This window comes from Heterodontus francisci, chromosome 32 (genome assembly GCF_036365525.1).
Source record: "Heterodontus francisci isolate sHetFra1 chromosome 32, sHetFra1.hap1, whole genome shotgun sequence".
NCBI lineage: Eukaryota > Metazoa > Chordata > Chondrichthyes > Heterodontiformes > Heterodontidae > Heterodontus > Heterodontus francisci.
Window position 1 is genome coordinate 17,321,694 of NC_090402.1, and position 22,095 is coordinate 17,343,788.

General features: G+C 42.5%; 1 protein-coding gene and 1 long non-coding RNA gene across 11 annotated transcripts in view; one reads left to right on the forward strand and one right to left on the reverse strand.

Moving 5' to 3' along the window:
* cntrl (centriolin) overlaps positions 1 to 22,095 on the reverse strand; it is a 162,990-nt gene that overhangs the window by 6,064 nt on the left and 134,831 nt on the right. For all 8 annotated transcript variants that reach the window (XM_068012358.1, XM_068012354.1, XM_068012356.1 and 5 more), the window contains exons 37-43: positions 21,366 to 21,591; positions 20,519 to 20,724; positions 20,106 to 20,246; positions 18,197 to 18,463; positions 16,527 to 16,589; positions 14,035 to 14,214; positions 8,798 to 8,912 (exon numbers count right to left, since the gene is read on the reverse strand). In XM_068012358.1, coding sequence (XP_067868459.1) covers positions 8,798 to 8,912; positions 14,035 to 14,214; positions 16,527 to 16,589; positions 18,197 to 18,463; positions 20,106 to 20,246; positions 20,519 to 20,724; positions 21,366 to 21,591 — 1,198 coding nt within the window. The remainder of the gene's footprint in view (positions 1 to 8,797; positions 8,913 to 14,034; positions 14,215 to 16,526; positions 16,590 to 18,196; positions 18,464 to 20,105; positions 20,247 to 20,518; positions 20,725 to 21,365; positions 21,592 to 22,095) is intronic.
* On the forward strand, positions 1,535 to 16,473 carry LOC137347675 (uncharacterized). 3 transcript variants are annotated; one of them, XR_010968993.1, is made up of 4 exons: positions 1,535 to 1,566; positions 1,927 to 2,077; positions 11,411 to 11,573; positions 14,346 to 16,473. It is a non-coding gene; the product is annotated as an uncharacterized lncRNA (long non-coding RNA). The 3 variants fall into 3 exon arrangements; XR_010968992.1 differs by lacking the exon at positions 14,346 to 16,473 and adding an exon at positions 11,718 to 14,190; XR_010968994.1 differs by lacking the exons at positions 11,411 to 11,573; positions 14,346 to 16,473 and adding an exon at positions 7,284 to 7,555.

Consider the following 22,095-nt stretch of genomic DNA (forward strand, 5'->3'; position numbering starts at 1 on the left):
AGGCTTTCTGAAAGTGTATGTATCCTACAACATGGGGCTTTTCAATGTTCATTTGGGATGTTACTTCCTTAGCAAAAAAACAAATTTGTCAAGGAGCTACTCCTCCTTCTGAAACAGCATTGGCATATTCCAGATTCTTTTCGCACAGTTAATCCTCAAATTTGTTTCTAATGATTGATTTCATTTCACTATTTTGTCAGGTATCAAAGAGATGAATGCATCTATAGTCATGTGGTTTCATTTAGTTAGTTTTATTTTTGAAAATAGGTACTACATTGGCTTGGTTTCTAATTGTGGGATCTCCCCTGTATTCATCAATTCCTTCACGGTGACCATCAGAACTTGGTAGATTTCATTCCTACACTAGTATGTTTAGGTATGTCTGCTCTCGGGAATTCCTTGGTTTTGAGCTCTAATGTTGAAACACCACAGTAAAATGTGTACCTGAATCTTTGTATGTTTATTTCCAGGTGATTTAACCCCATTTGCCTCTCTTCAGACCCTCTAGAATGCAAACTAAACAGATAGCAAAATCCCCATGGCCTCCTACATTGGTTCTACATGACCAATCAGTATGACTCAAGGTCGTGTCACTGCTACTTTTAACCAGCTTAGATTAGCAACACTCAAGAGCCAGGAGAAGCCTATATGAGTCAGCAAAGACTGGGGTTCAAACCTTTCTCTTCCAAGTCTGAGCGAACAGGGGAATTTCTGAAATAATTTAGTGTCAATTTCATGTTTTGTAAATTACATGGTCTGGTATCAAAAAATAGCCAATACCAAAAATTTGAATCAAACTGGCCAAAAAAAAAATCTATTAATATTGTAATAAACAAGTCAAAAAGGGCTTGTGCACCCTCGGTTATAAGTCAATTTATTACTGCTGTCCATCAGGCCTGTTATCTATGTAATTTACGATCTTTGATGCTGAATACTGTATGCCTTGACGTTTACTGGAAAGGGATGTGTCTTCCCTGGCTTGGTTTCGTCATATTTACTGCATTTACAGGAATCCATGTGAGTTGTCAGCCACTGAACTTGTGACCTATACAAGATAAGATCCTCTGAGTTCTCTATGTTGACACTGTTACATTGAGCTTGGTTAACCTGTTAAGCACTTCAGTAATATTCCTGCACCATAATATAACAAGATTACCATGTTTTAACTTTATTCCAATGCTATTAACATTCTGAACATTTGTTACATTAATAGCATTTTTTGTTAGAAAGTACAGAAATCATTTTTGTAGATGTTAAATGAAAGAAAATGATGTTGACCTTAAAAGTTGTGAAGCTCTTTGAGTGTTCATTAGTTTAGTGAAATCTATGTTGGCATGTACCTTCAGTTGTGGTTAGAGTTTTCTACCAGAAACCAATGAAATGCTGCAATTGTTTACATTCCTGTATGCCAAAGTTGCTCCACTATCTTACTTTAAACATTTAACAAATAAAAGGCCTCTCAACCACTATACGTGGGGACTGTTTCACAGTATAAAAAAAGCCCACATTATAAAAAAAAACACACCACATAGAACATGAATTCCCTTGTGTGCTGACCTATTCTAGGTAAGAATTAATTGCTTTCTGAAGTGTAGTGATTGCTATTATGAAGGCATGAAAAAATTATGGAAATATTTTAGAAAAAATGCAGGCTGATGCCAAAAATACATAAGGTTGGCCAACATGTTGTTCCAGCAGAGGGGTCCTCACCCAAAGTGCCAACCTATTTGCATCTCTCCAGAAATGCTGAAATTCCTATCCTACATTTCCAGCAACCTCTGCTCGAAAGAAGGTAGAATCCCTCTGGCGAGCACAAAACATAGTGCTCATGTGTGCTCCATTGGTCACATAGAGCTCCAGATAATGAGTAGTCAGAAGGATGTGTTGGAACGCGCAGAGCCATCTCATCATGCTTCTCTCTCTCAGGTTGTGGACAAGAGAAGCCATCTGCTGAGCCTGCGGGACAGCCTCCCACCTCTGAGAAGAAGGAGACCTCAGAGGGTGCATGGTTACATCATTCGCTGCACCCTCCACCAGTACAGGTAGTCACGGGCGAGTAGCAACAGGGCACAATCAGGTGAGCACAGCGCAGACACGCCTGAGCAGCTAATGGAGACAGTGACAGTGGAGGCCATTCACACTCAGAGGACTGTTGGAGGGCACAGCAATGCTCTGCTTCAGGCTGATGACATGCCGCTGGAGTCATCAACAAAATGACAGATGCTGGAGCTGCAGCATGAGGTGTGAGAACATCTGGTGGAGCTTCCGTGGCTAGGTGCACCCCTGCGCAAACGATGGAGGAGTCCATCCAGGCCATGAGTGAATTCATGACCTTGGCATGTGTGCGCAAGGTATCCTCCATTGAGAAAGTGGCAGCCCTCTTGGAGGGTCACATCCAACAAATGACACGCTGGATGCCAGTGCCTCCTCCATGATCTCTGGAGCAATGGCTGGGTGAGAGGGTGACGCGACAGTTGAAGTCATCTTCAGGTGCTCGTACTCCTCAGGTGAGGAGGGAAGGACAAGTGCACCTGAAAGGGAAGAGTAGCGGCTGCTTGAAGCATCCGGGGGGCCCTCTCAGGTGCTCCTGGTGTGGATGGTGGGTTCTCATCCCTTCTGATGGTGGCACTAATGCCTCAGGAAGCGGCAATGACAGAGGTGGCTCCTGCACCTTTACAGGAGGCTCCCAGTATGCCTGGGTCTCAAGGCCACAGGCAACTAGAGGAAGACCACCAGGGTCATTGAAAGCCGTGGAGCAGAAAGGTCAGCAGCCTGCCTCCACCTCAGCTGATAGTGCAGGGGGAGAGCCTGCAGCAACACCCGCAAGCGCGTGAGAAAATCCACCGAGCTTCATTTGGGTTTCACTGCATTTGATTATGTATTTAGATGCTGCCTTGTTGTTAAATTGTCTGTAATGATACGCTGCACCACAGAAAGATTCCTTCACTTATTTATACACTACAGGGCCCATGCTGTGGTCTCATGTGATGACAGGTCCAGGGATATGGTAAGAGCACTCAAGAGAAGGGCAACAGGGCTATAGGAGGTGGAAAATTTATTTAATTGAATGTGTGTGTAAGGAAGGCTCTTGAGAAATGTGTCTGCAATAGCGGGTTGGGAGCCTCCCTTGCATGTGTCTCATTATGCCTTGCCTGTGCTCGAATGGAGTGTTCATTGTATTGCGGCTGCTCACCATCCGCCTCCGTATCCTCATCTTTGGAAGAGGCATCGTGCTCCAGGCTGTCCTCATTGTTCAAAACTTCTCCCCTCTAGCACCAGATTGTGCAGCACACCACAACAATACACGAGACCCTTGCTGCGGCATACTGAAGGGCTCTACCAGATCTATCAAGACACCTGAACTGCATCTTCCGTAGCCCTATGACCTGCTCAATGGTCGCTTGAGTTGTCCCTTGGCAGCTATTTTATCTCTCCTCTGCATCTGTGCTTGGGTCCTGCAAAACTGTCAGCAGTCATCTCTTCAGTGGGTAGCCCTCATCACATAGTATCCATCGTTGAAGGCAGGCGTGGGGGCCTGTAAAGGTTAGGCACCTGGGACTGCCTTAGTATAAGTGCATCATTACAGCTTCCAGGGAACTTTGCACAGATCTGAAGGATCCATTTGCAGTGGTCACAGACCAGTTGTACACTGAGGGAGTGGAAGCCCTTCCCGTTGATGAAGGCTGTTGCCTGGTCTATGGGAGCCTTGATGGTCACGTGTGCAGTCAATTACATCTTGCACCTGGGGAAATCCAGCAATGGCCCTGAATCCTACAGCATCTCAGCCTGACTGTCTGGATTGGTGTGAAACCGCATGTACTGGCCAGCCCTCTTGAACATGACATTGGTGACTATCTTGATGCAGCAATAAGCTGCAGACTGTGAATTCCCACAGATATCTCCAGAAGATCCCTAGAATGATCCTGAGCTGCAGAAATTCAGCATCACGGTGACCTTCAATTCCACAGGGAATGGGTGCCCAATTCCCATTGGGCTCAAGCCATCCTCCATCATGGGCACAGGCCTGTTACCGCCTTCCTGGAGATGTACAGTCTTCGGGAACGCCGCTGCTCTGACATCTGTAGGAAGCAGAGCCTCTAATGGTTGACCGTCTCACGTGCAACAGGCTGGTTGCGTGGCCTTCTGCGCCCTGCTTGTCCGTTCCTCCTTCCAGCCTCAAGATCCAGTTGCCCCTCTGGGTGCTGATGTCCTGCTCCCAGGGGCTGTAGTTCTCTCCCTCTCTAATGCCCCTCCTCACTGGAGTTCTCAAGGCCTGACTAAATGAGGCCCATAGCAAATTGGTGCACTCACTTCTCAGGGCCTCCCTTACTTTGTACATACAAGTCAGAGAGGATACTCAAACAGAATGCCTCTGCTGTTCCAGCCAAGTTTGGTTTGCCTCCAGATTGCTACTGCTGCTGTCTACTCAGTTGCACCCTCCCTACCAAGACACGCTACTGCTCAATGGCTGCCAAATGCAGCCAAGACTGACCTCCTGCTAAGCTCCCAGCTCCTTATAGCTGGTGAAGCTCTGAAGCTCCGTTGTTCTCGTGCACCCCTCGCAAAGTGGAAAAATGCTGGCAAAATTGTAATTAATTGCCTGTTTAACAGGCTTAATTACCTTCCCGCCGCCTCGTGGCCTCCTCCCGGCTGCCTCTAGGAATATCCCCACATGGCGTGAACGCATCAGGCTTCCCTCTAGTTGCCATTCGCTGCTATTTTCCCACCCCTCCCACCTCCCAGCCTGTCTCCAAAACACTGGCAAAATCCCAGCCTATGACTCTAAACGATGGCAGGCACATGAAATTCACAGAGGGAAAAGAGGTACAAAGATCGACATCAGTGGGAAGTTTTTGCTGGTATATTAAAATCATGCCTGTCTAAGGAACATAGAGCTGGTTTATAGATCTATGCATTATAGACCTAATTTTAAATATACAGACCTTAACACAACTGGTTCTCCCAGCTGTAGGAGTGATTCATGGAAAATTAAAAAGGTGAGTAATATTGAAATGATCAATGACACCTATCTAAGAAAAATAAAATAAAATTGTGTTCTAACCATATTTAGCCATACAAATTGAACACCAGGAACATTTAACCTGTGTGAAAATTTCCCCTTAACAGTGTGCTAGGTGAAATATTCTCCTATTTATCTTGCATGAGGGAAATTCCACCCAAGACTGAAAACCTAGTTACAACTTTCAATGTCATACTTTCTGCCTCAACTATGGGTTGAACACTGTGTAGAGCTGTAACTGGAAACAATTTGGTAAAAAAAATTAATGGCAATAATTATACTCTGAATGGAAGTAGGATGAATCTTGTGGAAGAGGAGGCATTTAGGGTACAGGTTTAATGGACACTGAAGGCAGCATCTTATTGAAACAAAAACAAGAAATGCTGGAATCACTCAGCAGGTCTGGCAGCATCTGTGGAAAGAGAAGCAGAGTTAACGTTTCGGGTCAGAGACCCTTCTTCGGAACTCCGAAGAAGGGTCACTGACCCGAAACGTTAACTCTGCTTCTCTTTCCACAGATGCTGCCAGACCTGCTGAGTGATTCCAGCATTTCTTGTTTTTGTTTCAGATTTCCAGCATCCGCAGTATTTTGCTTTTATTTTAGCATCTTATTGATATGGCTGCAAAAAATGCCAATGGAATTCTAGATTTTATCTCTAGGTATAAAATACAAAATCGAGGAGAAAATGGTGAACCTATATTAAATTTAAATGGGAACTCAGATTGGATACTTTGTGCTGTGGGAAGGCACTATGGGAAGGATATTTAAGGCTTTAGAGTAGCTTCAAACCAGATTCACTAGGATGCTGCCTGACCTGCTGAATATTTCTAGCATATTTTGTTATAATTCAGAGTTCCAGCATCTGCAGTATTTTATTTTGTTTCACTGAGATGCTGTCTAGTATGGGGAAATACAAATACGAAGACTCAAAAAACGGTGTCTTTCTTCATTGGAACAATGTAGATTATGTGGTGATAAGACAGAAGTGTTCAAAAAGTATGGAAGGATGGGTCAGGGTAGATATCAGCAAAGTGTTTCCATTTATTTGAGGGGTCAAGAACAAGGGACCATGGATACATGATTAAATTAGAACATAAGGCAGGCGTAAGTTCTCAGAGAGGTGTGTGGCTGTGGAATTCACTTCCATGGTTATTGGTTGAGGTAGAAACTATGTCAAGATTATATTGGATGGGTGGATGAAAAAAAAATGGTTGAAGGGATATGGGAACAGCATGGGTAACTGTGATTAGAATTATTGCTTGTGCAGTGGGGTAAACACTAACATGTTCATGTGTATGCTGACGACACTCAGCCCTAACTCGGCATTACCTTAATGGCACAGTTCTTAAGAGTGTGCAGGAACAGAGGGACCGGTGGTGGGGGGGGGGGGGGGGAGGGGGGCACATGTGCTTCGATCTTTGAAGGTGGCAGGACTTATTGAGAGGGTGGTTAGCCAAGCATATGGGACCTTGGGCTTTACAGAGGCATACAGTACAAAAGCATGGAAGTTATGCTGGACCTTAAAGGCCCCAACTAGAGTACTGCGTCCACTTCTGGTCACCACACCTTAGGAAAGATGGGAGGGTCCTTGAGAGGATGCAGAGGAAATTTACCAGAATGGTTCCAGGGATGAGGGATTTTTAGTTACAAGGCGATGTTTGAAAAGCTGGCATTGTTCTCCCCAGAGCAAAGCAGACTGAGGGGAGATTTGATACAGGTGTACAGGATTATGACAGGCTTAGATAGGTTAGACAAGGAAAAACTGTTCCCATTAGCTAATGGTACAAGGACTAGGGGACACAGATTTAAGGTTTTGGCAAGAGATGAGGGGGAGTGCAAGGAAGAACTTTTTAACACAGCAAGTGGTAATGGCCTGGAAATTGTTGCCCATGAGGGTGGAGGAAATGGAGACAATGATTTCAAAAAGGAATTGGATGGGCACTTAAAGGAAATAAACTCACAGGGCTATGGGGATCGAGTGGGGTAGTGGGACTGACTGGATAGCTCTGTGGAGAGTAAGCATGAACTCGATGCACCTAATGGCCTCCTTTTATGCTGCAAAATGACTCTGTGACCTCTCTGGACACCTCCACTATCAATGATGTTGTCATGTAAACCCACCTGCCAAGAATGAGGCACATTAATTTTGTCATATGAACATTGATTTGAAAACTGTTGAAGTGAAGAAAGGACTTTTTTTTTGAATGCTCCTGGACTGAAGAAGACTTCTCCTGTCTGTCTGCTCCCATCTCTTTCTCACAGAACTCCAAATCCACTGACACAAGACCCCCGAGAGAGAAAGGTCTCCTACAGCGAACAAGATTTAAGAATAATACTGGGCCCCAACGAAGAACAAGATCTACCTACAATCAAGGACTCGACAGTGAGCTTGAAAAACCGTAACAAAAACCCTCTTCAGAGATTGCCTCAAACTTTTCCACTTTATTTTTTTCTGCTCTTTTCTGTCTCTATCTGCATGTGAGTATCGCGTATGCATGCTAGCGTGGGTGCGTCGTGTATCCGTAGGCGTTAACCGAATTGAGTTTAAGTTTAAGCTTAATAAATTTCAACCTTTCTTCTAGAAACCAGAGAAAACTGGTTTGTGCTGGTTTCTTTGCCTTATAATTGGAAAGCAGTGAACAAGGATTCACCAACGGAGAGCTAAAAACAGTGTTTAAAATTAAACCCTGTTATGGTAAGACCAGGTGAAGGCTGAGGGGGAACCCTAGACCCCTTTCTCAACTGGTCGTAACAATATGTTCACACTGCTTGTTCAACAACCAATTTTGGATGAGATTAAATTTGCTCCAACTAAATACTGGAAAGAATACAGCCATTGTCTTTTGTCCCCACCACAACTCTGTTTCCTGGCCACTGTTTCCATTCCTGGCAACTGCCTGAAGCTCAGCCAGACCGTTCGCAACCTTGGTTTTGTGTTTGACCCAGACATAAGCTTCCAACCACATACCCAAGACTGCTGACTTCCACTTCCATTACATCGCCTGACACCGATGCTGCCTCAGTTCATGGGCTGTTAAAACTCATTTCCATACCTTTGTTACCTATTCCAATGCTCTCCTGGCCAACCTCCCATATTCCACCCTACATACGCTTGTACTCATCCAAAACTCTGCTGCCCGTATTTTAACTTGCTTCAAGTCTCCTTCACCCATCACCCCTGTGCTTGCTGACCTACATGGCTCCCACTCTGACAACGTCTCAATTTTAAAATTTTTATCTTTATTTTCAAATACCTCCATGGTCTCACCCCTCCTGATCTCTGTAACCTCTTCCAGTCCTTCATGTCCTTAAGATCTCAGCACTCCTCCAATTCTGACCTCTTGTGCATCCCTGATTTTAAAATCACTCCATCATTGGCAGCTGTGCTTTCAGCAGCCTTGATTCTAAGCTCTGGAATCCCCTTCCTCTCTAACTCTCCTCCTTAAGATGCTCCTTAAAAATCTCTCTTTGACCAAGCTTTTGGTCATATGTCCTGTTACCTCCTTATGTGGCTCAGTGTCAAAAATATTTTTATTGATATCATTCTTAAGTGCCTTGGAATGTTTTGCTGCATTAGATGCGCTATATAAATGTAAGTAGTAGTTGTTATTGTTGTTAGTATTGTTGCTGGTTGGCCTATTGCAGTGTTGTAACTTTTATGTATTAGTTTACAATACAGGATATCTAACGGGAAGATAAAGCTAGACAACAAGTTTTGAATCAAGGGCAGAATGGAAAACTGGATATTAAAAAAAATTACTCAAGCCATACTTTACCTGCATCTTTTTCAGAAATATGTGCTTCTGTAACAAGCAGATGGGCACTCTTTGGTCGAAGAGAACTCTCAGCTGATCTTCTGGAAGGCGATTGGAATATTCCATGGAAAGGAGACTGAAACAATAACAGCAACAATTTGTCTTTATAGAACACCTTTAACATAGTAAAATGTTCCAAGGTGTTTCACAGGAGTGTTATCAATCAAAATTTAATACTGAGCCACATAAGGAGATATTAGGCCAAGTGACCAAAAGCTTGGTCAAAAATGTATGTTTTAAGGGAGGTGTTAAAGGAGAAGAGAGAGACAGAGATGCAAAGAGGCAGAGGGAGAGGATTCCAGAGCCTAGGGCCCAGGCAGCCGAAGGCTTGACTGCCAATGGTGGAGCGATTCAAGTCAGAAATGCACAAGAGGCCAGAATTGGAGCAGCACAGAGATCTCAGAGGTTTGTAGGGCTGGAGAAGGTAACAGAGATAGGGAGAAGGTAACAGAGATAGGGAGAGGCAAGGTAATGGAGGGATTTGAAAACAAGGATAAGAATTTTAAAATTGAAATGTTGCTGAACCGCGGGCAAATGAAGGTCAATGAAAATTGGGCAGCAGAGTTTTGGATGAGTTCAAGATTATGGAAGGTGTAAAATGGGAGGCCGGCCAGGAAAGCATTAGAATAATCAAGTCTAGAGGTTACAAGGGCGTGGATGAGGGTTTGAGCAGCAGATGAGCTAAAGCAGGGCAGAGACGAGCAATGTTATGGAGGTGAAAATAGGCAGTCTTGGTGATAGAGCAGGGGAAACTCATCTAAAATAGGACTCCAAGGTGGTTAATGGTCTGGTTCAGCCTCTGACAGTGATCAGGGAGAGGGATGGCGTTGATAGCAAAGGAATGGCGTTTGTGGAGGGCGCCAAAGTCAATGGCCTGGATATTAACAGGGGAGGGAATTTCAGATAGGAAACACGGAGGACTGGTTTTCCCCACATGCTGTGGTGTTTTAACCCAACAGTGTGCATCTTTCAGTCCTGACAGGTTCCACGTCCTGAAGTCAGCCTGATGAACACGCTTGGCTTCCAGAAGGGCAGGGAACACTCTGGAGCAGGCTGCAGGGCCAGGTAGTTCTTGTATGGGGATGGGTTTGAACCCTGATCCTGGGGAGGCAATCCAATTCAGTTTGGTGGGGGGAGGGTGGTTTAATCCTCAATCCTGCGGTGAGAGGGTGGGGTGGGGTGGGGGACAGGAGGGGTCCAGTCCAATGGTGGGGTTTCTGATTTCTGATGTGGGGAGTTTGGGGGGCTGGGAGGATGCACTCCTGCTCCTCCTGGCCCACAAGCAGTGCTGTAGAGGCACTTAGCTTCTCCTCGAAGGTGTCCTCACCTTACATCAGCTACAGGGTTTCGAGAGGCCCAGGAAACCCGGTCACTCACTATAAGTCCTGTAAAGCAGGTTAAATCAGAGGCTGCTAGCCTCATTAAAATATTTAATCTGCCTCCAGGGAGTATGTTGGCTACCAGCCCCTTGTGCTGCCTCCTAAATCCAGAGGTCGACTGGTTCCCAACACGACAAATTTTGGCCCATTTAACCCCCTACCCAATATTACGCACTCATGTTAAGAATCCTCCCAATGGCTTCAGTTTTTCCAATACTTACTAGGAAGAAATTTTTATTCATTCGGAACTAGATGTAGGACAGGTACTGTGACAAATCAAAGAAAGTGGAGGGGTTGAGGGAAGTGGTGGTGATGAGATAGAGCTGGGTGTCATCAGCATACATGTGGAACCTGACATGCTTTCAGATGTTTTCGCCAAGGGGTGATGTGTAGATGAGAAACAGGTGAGGTGAAGGATAGATTCTTCGGAGACTCCAGAGTAACAATGCAGGAACAGGAAAAGAAGCCATTGCAGATGATTCTCTGGCTAAGACTGAACAGATAAGAATAGAACCGATGAGGGCAGTCCCTTCCATCTGGATGATGGAGCAGGAACACTGGAGGAGGATAGAATGGTCAACTGTGTCAAAAGCTGTAGACAGGTCAAGAATGAGGAGGCATAGTCTTTCATGGTTATAGTCAGTCACATAGGATGTCATTTATGACTTTGATAAGGGCCACTTCAGTCCTGTGGCAGGGGTTCAAACATGGGGTTGCAGGCATTTGTAAGGTAACAATACGTTCAAGGACTTTGGAGAGGAAAGGGAGATGGGGTGGTAGTTTGCAAGGACAGAGGTCAAGGGTGATTTTTTTGAGGGTGGGTGAGAAAAGTGTTGATGGCAGATTTGAAGGGGAAGAGGACAGTAGCTGAGGAGAGGGTACTGTGAACAATATCAGTTAACATGGGGGCCAGGAAGGGAAGTTGGGAACATGTAGTCAGTATGTAAATGTACATACAGATTAATGTACAAATAAAAATATTCCTGTAGCAGAAACCATTTAATATGACTCTTTGGTAAAAGGAACACTTTCAGTCACAGATACTTTAACATACATTTGAATAAAAAAATAGGGGTTCCTAGAAACAGTTTTGGCTAAGCTTGCTACCACCAAGTACACCAACACATTTATCTTTATTTATATAGTTCAATAAGAATGAATGGACCCACTGCTTTATTTAGATTTTGTTTTGCAGTGCCTCGTGCTCGTGCCATATAGCAGAGTCAAAAGAAAGTCATAAATGCTGGATATATGAAAAAACACACAACTACTGGAAATGTGAAGAGGGTTAATCAGCATATGAAAGAACAACATGGATTAAATTCACTTGATTCACTTGGAATCGCAGCAGCTCTTTGGTACGTGGCCCACCATTTTTTTTGGGCTTATAGAATTCAGCCCAATGTCTCTGGGACAGGATTACTAGTCCAGTTATGTAACCACTATGTTATCCTACCCAATGTTAGGTCTCATGTATATTTGCACTTTACCGTTTTCACCAGACATATATGCAAGAACTGAATGCCAAATGAGGTAAAAGTAGCTGCCTAGCACAACCAAAGCCAATAGAAGTCAAAGAGAAACTCTCCAGTGGCTGGAGTCATACTGGAAGCAAAGGAAGATCATTGTGCTTGTAGGTGGCCAGTCATCATAAGACATCGCTCCAGGAATTCCTCAGGCAGGCATCCTTGGCCTAACCATCTTCAATTGCTTCATCAATTACTTCTGTTGCATCATAATCTAATATGTTCAGGAGTGAGGCTGTTTGTTGATGTTTCTAGAGTGTTCAACTTCATTCATAACTCCTCTGATATTCAAGCAGCCCATGCCAGCTTACAGCTTTCAACTCGTCAGGAGTGTTCACTAATCACCTAAATGGACGTAGCTACAACAACACTCAAGAAGCTCAACATCATCAAGGAACGAGCAGGTCTTTTGATCAGTGCCCCTGCTACTGGATTCAATATCCATCCCCTCCATCACTGTGACAACGTGACTGAAGTTTGAATGTTCGATTGGATGAACAGCAACAATTTAATTACTTTAATATAACTGCCCTCTCCTGTGGACTCTACCATCAAGAAGGACAAGAGCAGCAATGTCCTGGTAACACCAACACCTCCAAGCTCCCCTCCAAGTCACACATCCTGACTTGAACATATTTAATTATTCCGCCATGGTTGTTGGATCAAAATCCTAGAATCCCTTAAAACCATTATGGGAGCACCAAAGCCACAGGGACTGCAGCCATTCAAGGAGAAGGCCCACGATCACCTCCTTAGGGTAACCAGAGATGGGCACTAAATGTGGCCATGCCAGCATCACCCACGTTCCAACAACATTTTTTTAAAATTGCACTTATCTTCAACAGAGACAAGTAGAGTAAGCAAAGGTAGTTAAAACTTTAAGTTCAACACATTTAGCGATCATCTAGAAAGTAAAATGAATCACAGCACAAATTGGCACAAATTATTTCCTCAAAAAAATGTAGAGTATTTCTGAGAATAAAATTATAGCAAACGCAAGTGAGAAAACTGGAGTTAATATTGACTCAAACTGAAATTTTCCTTGCATTCCAATGCCAAAGATGCTGTGACACTAACACCAGTTCAGCTCCTGTTACATTTCATATTTTAAAACATTTGTGCCATTATAACTTTCTCCCCTCAGCAAGTGAAACAAGTTGCAACACTAGCACTGTGGACTGCAAAAGTGCAAGTAACTAAGCATTACAGCACCAGGATATCTATCAAAATACTAGTCCCACTCATTGTAATAAAATGGTGACTTTTCATAGCCAAACGCTTGGAGCTAAACTATAAATCTGTTTGACTTTCAAGTCACTGTTTAAAAATAAGGGGTCACCCATTTAAGACAGAGTTGAGGAGAAATTTTTTCTCTGAGGGTCGTGAGTCATTGGAACTCTTCTTTAAAAGGCGGTGAAAGCAGAGTCTTTGAATATTTTTAAGGCAGAGGTAGATAGATTCTTGATAAGCAAGGGGGTGAAAGCTTATAGGGGTAGGCGGGAATGTGGAGTTGCAGTTACAATCAGATCAGCCATGATCTTATTGAATGGCAAAGCAGACTCGAGGGGTCAAGTGGCCTACTCCTGCTCCTAATTCGTATGTTCGTATGAGTGGTAGCACACTGAAGTCTGGAGTCAAAAAGATTCCAAACCGCTGACTACCCAATCTGGACACCGACTGGTATAAATTCTAAGCATAGCACTTTCAGGGCAGATAAACTGAACAAACGATATCCAAACCTTGGCCACATGGAACATTTAATTTTATACCATTCGATCAGAAGCATAAGACATCAGAGTGGAAGAATTTTTGACTTTTCTATTGGTCCTGTTTACTTATGTCAGATGTAGATGATACATTGTGGGAAATAGTTGAAAATAAAGTTTACTTTCCAAATGAGAAAGATCTTATACTGACGTAAACATTTCTTCATAAAGGGAAGAAACTGATAGTCTCCTGTTTCCCAACAGAAGTGAAAATTTAGATCAACCAGGTCCATTTGGATTAGCAAAATGAAAAATTCTTTTACAGAATGTCATCAATATTATGAAGAATCCTACACCAACACAATGCATTGTACAATCTCGTTATAATTATTACAGCTAGGTGCTATTTCCACTCATCATTGTTCCTTGCTTATTTGTTTAAATGAATTCAATGAAACACTGAATTTATCTTTCTCCCACCACTGCTTTCTCCAAAAGCCTCTTGACACTAGAACCCAAGGAGAGTTTAGGTTAGAGCCAGTCCTAGGTAGTTTGCCTGTCTAAAATTGCTAGATTTTACAACCCACCTTGCTCTGCCCATCACTTAATGCAGTCTGGTACTGGTGAAATGAGTCTATGCTGCTGCTGGTGACAAGTTCATCCAGTGCATCCACACGTCTTTTAAGGCTGGTCAGATTGCCATCTGTCTGCTGCTTTCGTTTACATAGTGTTTCGGCTTGCTTTGACATGCACTGACGAATCTGTGCCTAAACAAGAGTAAAATGGCAAACTTCAACTCATTCAAAAATAAATGTTCATGATCAGTCATGTCTTCTGAATTCCTCAGTTAAATTACAATTTTATTATTCATTGTGCATTTTAAATTTCTCCTCTTTAGGTTTTCCTGGAAAATCGACTAATTCTAGAGTAAGCTGCTCACCGGCTACTGGCCCTTTATTGTTGCTTGAACTGCTAGGAGGGTATGTGTAGCCTAAAGTAACTCGACACCTAGATTTTTCAATCTTGCCCATAACGAGGGGTCTTTTTGGAATGTTCCTCTGATAGCACATGGAGGATTGGAAACCTATTATGCGGGGAAATCACGAGTGAGAACCTCAGATGTTCAACCTTTTATGACTCCCTCTCAACAGTTCACAACTCCAAATATAACATTTGGTTTTGCATTCTGCAAATGAAAAATATACTGTGACTTCAATGTTTCTCTAACATTGCTGCTTTTTAGTTGTAGAAATACATTATAATGGTCTATGAAATTGGCATAAAACAGGAATGATTTGTGTTTTAAAAGTTGCACAAGAAATTCAGGAACACAGAGAACTTGTCCCAGATACTGAGTTAGGACGAATATATGAACTGAGACAGTCCTCTGTCGAGTAAATTTACAGTCAACCTTATGAACTGAATTCACAGAATCATTACAGTGCAGAAGGAGGCCATTCAGCCCATTGTGTCCACACTAGCTCTCTGAAAGAGCAATTCCCTCAGTTCCATCCCCCTGCCTTCTCCCCATAACCCTGCACATTCTTCCTTTTCATGTAACTGTCTAATTCCCTTTTGAATGCTTTAATTGAACCTGCCTCCACCATGTTCTCAGGCATTGCATTCTGGACCTTAACCACTCCTTGCATGAAAAAGTTTTTTCTCATGTCACTTTTGCTTCTCTTACCAAATATTTTAAATCTGTGCCCTCTCGTTCTTGATCCTTTCACGAGTGGGAACAGTTTCTTTCTATCTACTCTGTCCAGACCCCTCATGATTCTGAATACCTCTATCAAATCACCTCTCAGCCTTCTCTTCTCCAAGGAAAACAGTCCTAACTTCTCCAATCTATCTTCATAACTGAAATTCCTCATCCCTGGAACCATTCTCATTAATCTTTTCTGTACTCTCTCCAATGCCCTCACATCTTTCCTAAAGTGCAGCATCCAGAACTGGACGCAATACTCCAGCTGAGGCCAAATTAGTGTCGCTTACAAATTCAACATAACTTCCTTGTTCTTGAACTCTATGCCCCTATTAATAAAGCCCAGGGCACTGTACGCTTTATTGACCGCTCTCTCAACCTGTCCTGCCACCTTCAGTGACTTAGGCACATATACACACAGGTCCCTCTGCTCCTGCACCCACTTTAGAATTGTACCTTTTATTCTATATTCTCTCTCCACATTCTTCCTCCCAAAATGAATCATTTCATATTTCTCTGTGTTGAGCTTCATCTCACACCTGTCTGCCCATTCCACCAACTTGTCTATGTCCTTTTGAAGTTCGACACTATCTTCCTCACAGTTCACAATTTTCATATCATCTGCAAACTTTGAAATTGTGCCCAGTACACCAAGGTCTAGGTCATTAATATATATCAGGAAAAGCAAGGGTTCCAACACTGATCCCTGGGGAACGCCACTACAAACCTTCCTCCAGTCCGAAAAACATCAGTTAACCACTACTCTTTGTTTCCTGTCACTCAGCCAATTTTGTATCCATGTTGCTACTGTCCCTTTTATTCCATGAGCTACAACTTTGCTCACAAGTCTGTTGTGTGGCACTGTATCAAATGCCTTCTGGAAGTCCATGTACACCACATCAACAACATTGCCCTCATCAGACCTCTCTGTTACCTCCTCAAAAAACTCCAGCAAGTTAGTTAAACATGATTTTCCCTTAAGAAATCCATGCTGGCTTTCCTTAATTAACTCGCGTTTGTCCATGTGACCATTGATTTTGTTCCAAATTATTTTTTCTAGAAGTTTTCCCACCACCGAAGTTAAACTGACTGGCCTGTAATTGCTGGGTACCCTTTTTTGAACAAGGGTGCAACGTTTGCAATTCTCCAGTCCTCTGGCACCGTCGAAATTATTGAATATTGTGACGCATTATACCTGTCTCATTACAACAGGTTGCTACGTAAAATGTCAACTATTTCTGATACATTATCCATAATGATGGTGAAATGGAAATGGCATTGAATCCAACAACTCATCTGAATCTTTGTATACAGATATAAGCAGGACTGTCACTTCTGTATAAATATAATTTCACATTAAACATGTTTTCTAACCTTGAGGTGATCCTCCTGCTGTCGTAGGTTTTCTCTCAGCACCTCCCCTCGCCACTGTTCGTCCTGGATGGCAAGGGAACAATAAAATCCTTTTAATGTATATGCCATGCACGATATCCTACTTGAGCATGCAGGAAGCTGATCTGGTTCTACTTCTCATCCAACCTTGTCCTGTAGTTGCCTGATAAAGGACTTTAACTTGCCTTTTCTCCATCTTTCCATTCCCTCATTATACAGAAGCTTCACTTTCAGCTGAGGTTTTTTCCAGTAGCTCGATAACTCAATATATGCACAATGTATGTGTGAATCTGCATCCATTATTCTATGGTATCAAAAGATCAGTATTCTTTGACACCACACCCTCTGCGCAACCTTCTTTGTTCCCACAGGTACTCTCTTAACTCCCCCTCTCCTATTTTTTTCCATTGTCAAAGTGATTCCTGCATTAATGCATATAAGCATATATTCTATGCTTCTTAAAATTATTGCGCAATTTCTAATGTGCATAACCTGGAGTACAGAAGCAGAACAGCTAGTGCAATATTAGTGAGTTTTCTGACAGTCTTTAAGAAACATAAATTTCCATAGAGAACTAAGAATTCTCTCATTAAATACTCAGAAGTTCATGCTTTATGATTTTTCTACGTTTAAAAAATTCAAACTCAATTTAAACAGGGATTTATGACTGAATTTTCAAAAGCCATTCTCTATAAACATTTTTTATTTTCATTTTCTAACAGTCAACAAAAAAAACCATGATCACAGGTACTTCTGTTCACATGTGCTCTTATTCACAAGTATTGGTTATTAAATTTAAATAAATGCCAGACTTGCCTGAACCAAAATTTTTGACAGTTCAATTTCCAGTTTTTTTCAAAATTACAAAGTTATAAGCGGCATGGACAGAGTGGATAGTCAGAAGCTTTTTCCCAGGGTGGAAGAGTCAGTTACTAGGGATCATAGGTTTAAGGTGAGAGGGGCAAAGTTTAGAGGGGATGTGCGAGGCAAGTTCTTTACACAGAGGGTGGTGAGTGCCTGGAACTTGTTGCCGGGGGAGGTGGTGGAAGCAGGTACCATAGAGACGTTTAAGAAGCATCTTGACAAATATATGAATAGGATGGGAATAGAGGGATACGGACCCTGAAAGTGCAGAAGGTTTTAGTTTAGGTAGGCATCAAGATTGGCGCAGGCTTGGAGGGCCGAATGGCCTGTTCCTGTGCTGTACTGTTCTTTTGGAAAAAACAAAGAAGCTCTCAAATCCTCACGGGATGAGGAGATACATCCCTTCTAACCTTCTGATACTTTTGATGCAGAGATCAGATGGCAGGACATTCTGCAAACTGACAATGCTCAGAATGCACACTCTTAATTGCATCTCCTCACCAGTGATGGTGCTGGCAGATTTCATTCAGGGGATGGTGAAAATATACGTGGGGATAAGTTTACATAAGCTGTTTCCATTATAAATAGAGATATAGGGAGTTCTAACGGGAAAAGTTGACAAGATGTGGACAGAAAAGTAAGATTGATAATATATTAATGATATATAGGAATTTATATGTACACCATATATTCTTGCAGCATGAGGTCATTCAGCCCATTGCATGTATGGAGGAATATGAATCCATAATTTCTCACAATCATTAAAATTAACTGCAAAGGAATATCACCTTAAAATTGAATTTAGTCAGGCATAACTTCTCATCGTAAGTTCCTTCATTGGCGGCAAAGGGAAAGTTTTCCTTTAAGCTTTCCACTTCACTTTGAAGAGTCATCTCCTCTTCCCAAGTTACATCTGGATCATTCTTCGGTTCCACACACGATTGATCTAGATCTTTCAAACTACTGCTAATTTCTGCTTTCACATCTGATCGAAGGGTTCTTATGGCTTCTTTTATCTCCTTCTGTCGTTGTTCCATTTGTTCCTGACTTCTCAACTAAAGGATCATTAAAATATTGAGAGAAACAGTTGATGTGAGAACAGCCCATAAATCGATCAAAGTCTCTTCAGTACTTTTTTCCCAGTTACAAATTATTACAGTTTTTTCCTGCCTCTTTTTCTTTCATTTCCCCTTATCGATATCCTGCTCTCCTTCCAACAGTAACATTACTAAGCTCCTGCTGCTCTTATCAACTTGTGCCATACTACCTGATATTTTCTTTAACTCCCCATGGGGACAGATCTAATCTCCACTCGTAGCCTCCATTGAGATCAGGAATTTGCTGTGGGGAATCGCTCTTGGTCTTCCTAATACACTTGACTCTCTCTAGAATGCTTTCTTCAGAAAGCAGTGCAAAAGGCAAATATATCATGAAAGATATAAAATTGAAAAAGTAAGTCCTGGTAATAAATTCCTGCTGGCCATTCTTAGTGGCATCACAGATACTTTAATCACAGGCATTACATTATTCTTTATCCTGTGATATAAGCATCACAATCAACATAGAAGGATCAAATACAGTATGCCAATGATATTTTTATTCCACTAGTAAACACCAAATTATTTTAAAATATAAACACATGGCTAGCAAATTATGCTGTAATGTCACCTTAAGGATTCAGATGTTATTAAACACTGTCGATGTAGTGTGAATGATCTAAACATACACTGTAACACTGTTTTCCTTGAAAAAAGATATATTGGGCTGAATTTTACTAGCTCGCCGCTGAGCATTGTTCCATTGGAACAACGTCAGTTAGCTTCTAAGATGGCATCCCGCACGCGCGGCTTTCACTCTGCAGAGCTGCCGCGATATTTGATGCGGCGGCTTATTTACATAAGGGACGGGATGGACCCCTCCCCCACAAATGACGTGGATGGGGGCGGGAGCTCTGTCTGCGCAGGCGCAATTTTTAAAGGGCTTCAAGCCCTTATATTTAATTGATATTTTTAAGGGAATAGTCATTAAAAATGTAATTTGAAAATTTTAATAAATGATTCAAGCCCCTCTCCCAATCCCCCAATGACTAAATATTGATTGCCCTCTCCCCCTCAAAAAACGTAACTTGTGATCCCGACCTTCCCCCGAACCTTATTAATTTTCACCTTCAATCCCTTCCCACCATCCCCTCCACCAATTGCAATAGTTTTCCCCACTCCCCACCCTGAAAACTTACCTGCTCCCCCCTCCCAACCTGTGTGCCGCCTCGGATCTTCAAACGGAGATCCGAAGGCAGGGGAGTCCTGGCAACCGGCGGGAATATAGCAGCGGGATGGCCAAAGGGAGCAGGTAGGTCATTAATTCTTTAATTTGCATCAATTTACATATTCAAATCTTGCTCCCGTTGTTAAGCGGTGGGGGGTCACCACAAGGCCTTGCCATATGAGGTGGAGCCTTCCCAGCGTCGAGGACCGTGGCAGGCCTCTCGTGGAGACATTTTCCGGGTCCCCCTGCCACGGACTCCGAGGTTGAGGGGGCCGGTAAAATCCAGCCCATTGTTTTAAATTCCACTTCAGACTTTTGAACATCTGCACAGGAGGAATAAATGTATAAAACTGAAACCAAAAATTCTTGCATAGAACAAATTTATTTTGTTTCAGCTGATCGTGAAAAGCAATAATTTTTTTTCTCATGTACCTGTTGCTTGAGTTCAAAATATTCCTGTCTCATCTCATTTAACTCAGTCATGACGCGTTTGGCACGTTCATGGTTATCATGTGCAGCCTGGTCTATTGAAGATAATTCCTTCTGGAGTCTGCTGTTTTCATATTTTTGTTCCTGCGGTAATATTACAAAATCAGAAATTACCCCAAGGGTTTGTTAGTCCATACAGGGAATCCGATTATTGTTTCTCCTTTATTAGCACATACTTAAATTTTACTCTTGCACTTTTTATAAATTCTCTTAGTGTTTATCATCTAAGGGAAGACTAATTTAGTGAAAAATGGGCAGTTTTATAGTCAACAATTCTGCTATAAGTTTGTCAGCACTAAAGCTCAGTTAAACTGTTATAAAGGAAGTACAATGGCTCAGTGGTGATAACAACTTACATTAAGGACCTTCTCCAGCTGTGCTCTCTGAGCTTTGGACTCTTCTTTGATGGCTGAAACTTTCATCTCTGCTTTTTTCCTCTCCGAATGAATCAGCTCCTGAAGGTGGGATAGATTTTTTTTGGAGAACTCAACCTCTTTATGACAAAATGCAAGCTCGTTCATCATTTCTTGCTGCTTTTGCTCTCGGTTGGACAGCTGATGTCCTGCAACAAAGCAAAACAGAATACCTGATGTAAATTTATTTGAGATCGGGTAGTAAAATCATCAAATGTTTGATAAATGAAAAAAATGTTCAAGGGTGGCTTAGCAGCACAGAAGAGAGTGTGCTGTGTCCTGGCTTAGGCAATAATCATTTCAATTCTAATCTTAACTGGGATTCAGACTTCTCCTTGGGGTGGCAAGTTGCCAGATCCGTTTTAGTAGTAACAGCACCACTGCTACAGAATAATGCTCTGTGCTCCATTTACATGCCTTGATTGTTCTGAAGCCAGGGCACTTCCTACCACGGTATGGTTTCACTGGGGCCAGGCAGCCAGTGCTCACATGCTAGACATGTCCACAGTGAGGTATTTCACAGGCAAGTTTCATCTGGTCCTCATTCAACATTCACATCTTTCTATCAAAGGGCAAGGCACAATGTCAGCAAATGCCAACAATCTGGCATTTTCCCTTCGCCAACCCAAAGGAACTGAGACTAATTGCAGTGTCCCTAATGCCACTCTGCTCAAGATCAAAATAGATTGGTGATTTTACCTGGGATCTCTGTATGGTTCAGCTAGTCAAATAAACTTGCAAAGCCACAGGGGTGCCTAAACCACTGTTACAATCAACATTCAAGACTTACTCAGAGTAGCAATCTCATCCTCCAGAATAATGCATTGTTCCTCGTTATGTTGCAGTTTTCTTGAACGTTCTTCCATCAAGTTTACTTTTGCAACAACCTGCTCAAATTTGTCTCTCTTGTCCGATAGCTCAGCCTCCAAAGCTTGGAGGTGGGCCTTTACTTTAGATGCAGATTGCTCCAATTTCACCTCCTCACAATGAATATCCTTTTCAATGCACTGTAACAGCTAAACAGATTAAATGAAAAAAAACTTCAATAAAGTTTACTATAAAACCTCCCTTACTGCAAGGTGACGCAGCACGCTGCCACTCCACCACAGTGCCTTAGTATAAGGATTTATATCCACACCTGCTTGTCAGATTTCTGATCGGAGACACTGGGAAGGTGTTTAAAGGCTAGGCACCTCCCTGGTGTGGGGTGGGGGGGAAACACTGAACAAAGAAGTCATGTCATATGAGGAAGAGGTCATCAGCTGTTAGCCCTCTTGACAAATAATATAGTGGAAGTTGGAAAAATTCATTAAAATGATTTTTAAAAATTATGCAATGCACAGAAACACATAACAAGGTGGAAATCACAATGCAAGTGGTCACAGGAATCATCTCAAATTATGCAATTGCCGTATTAGAATAAAAGAATACAAAACTGAGGTATTCAAATTCAAGAATCACCTGGAAGGACAAGGACAGTGATTGTGATTTCCACCTTTGTGTGTGTTTCTATGTATTAT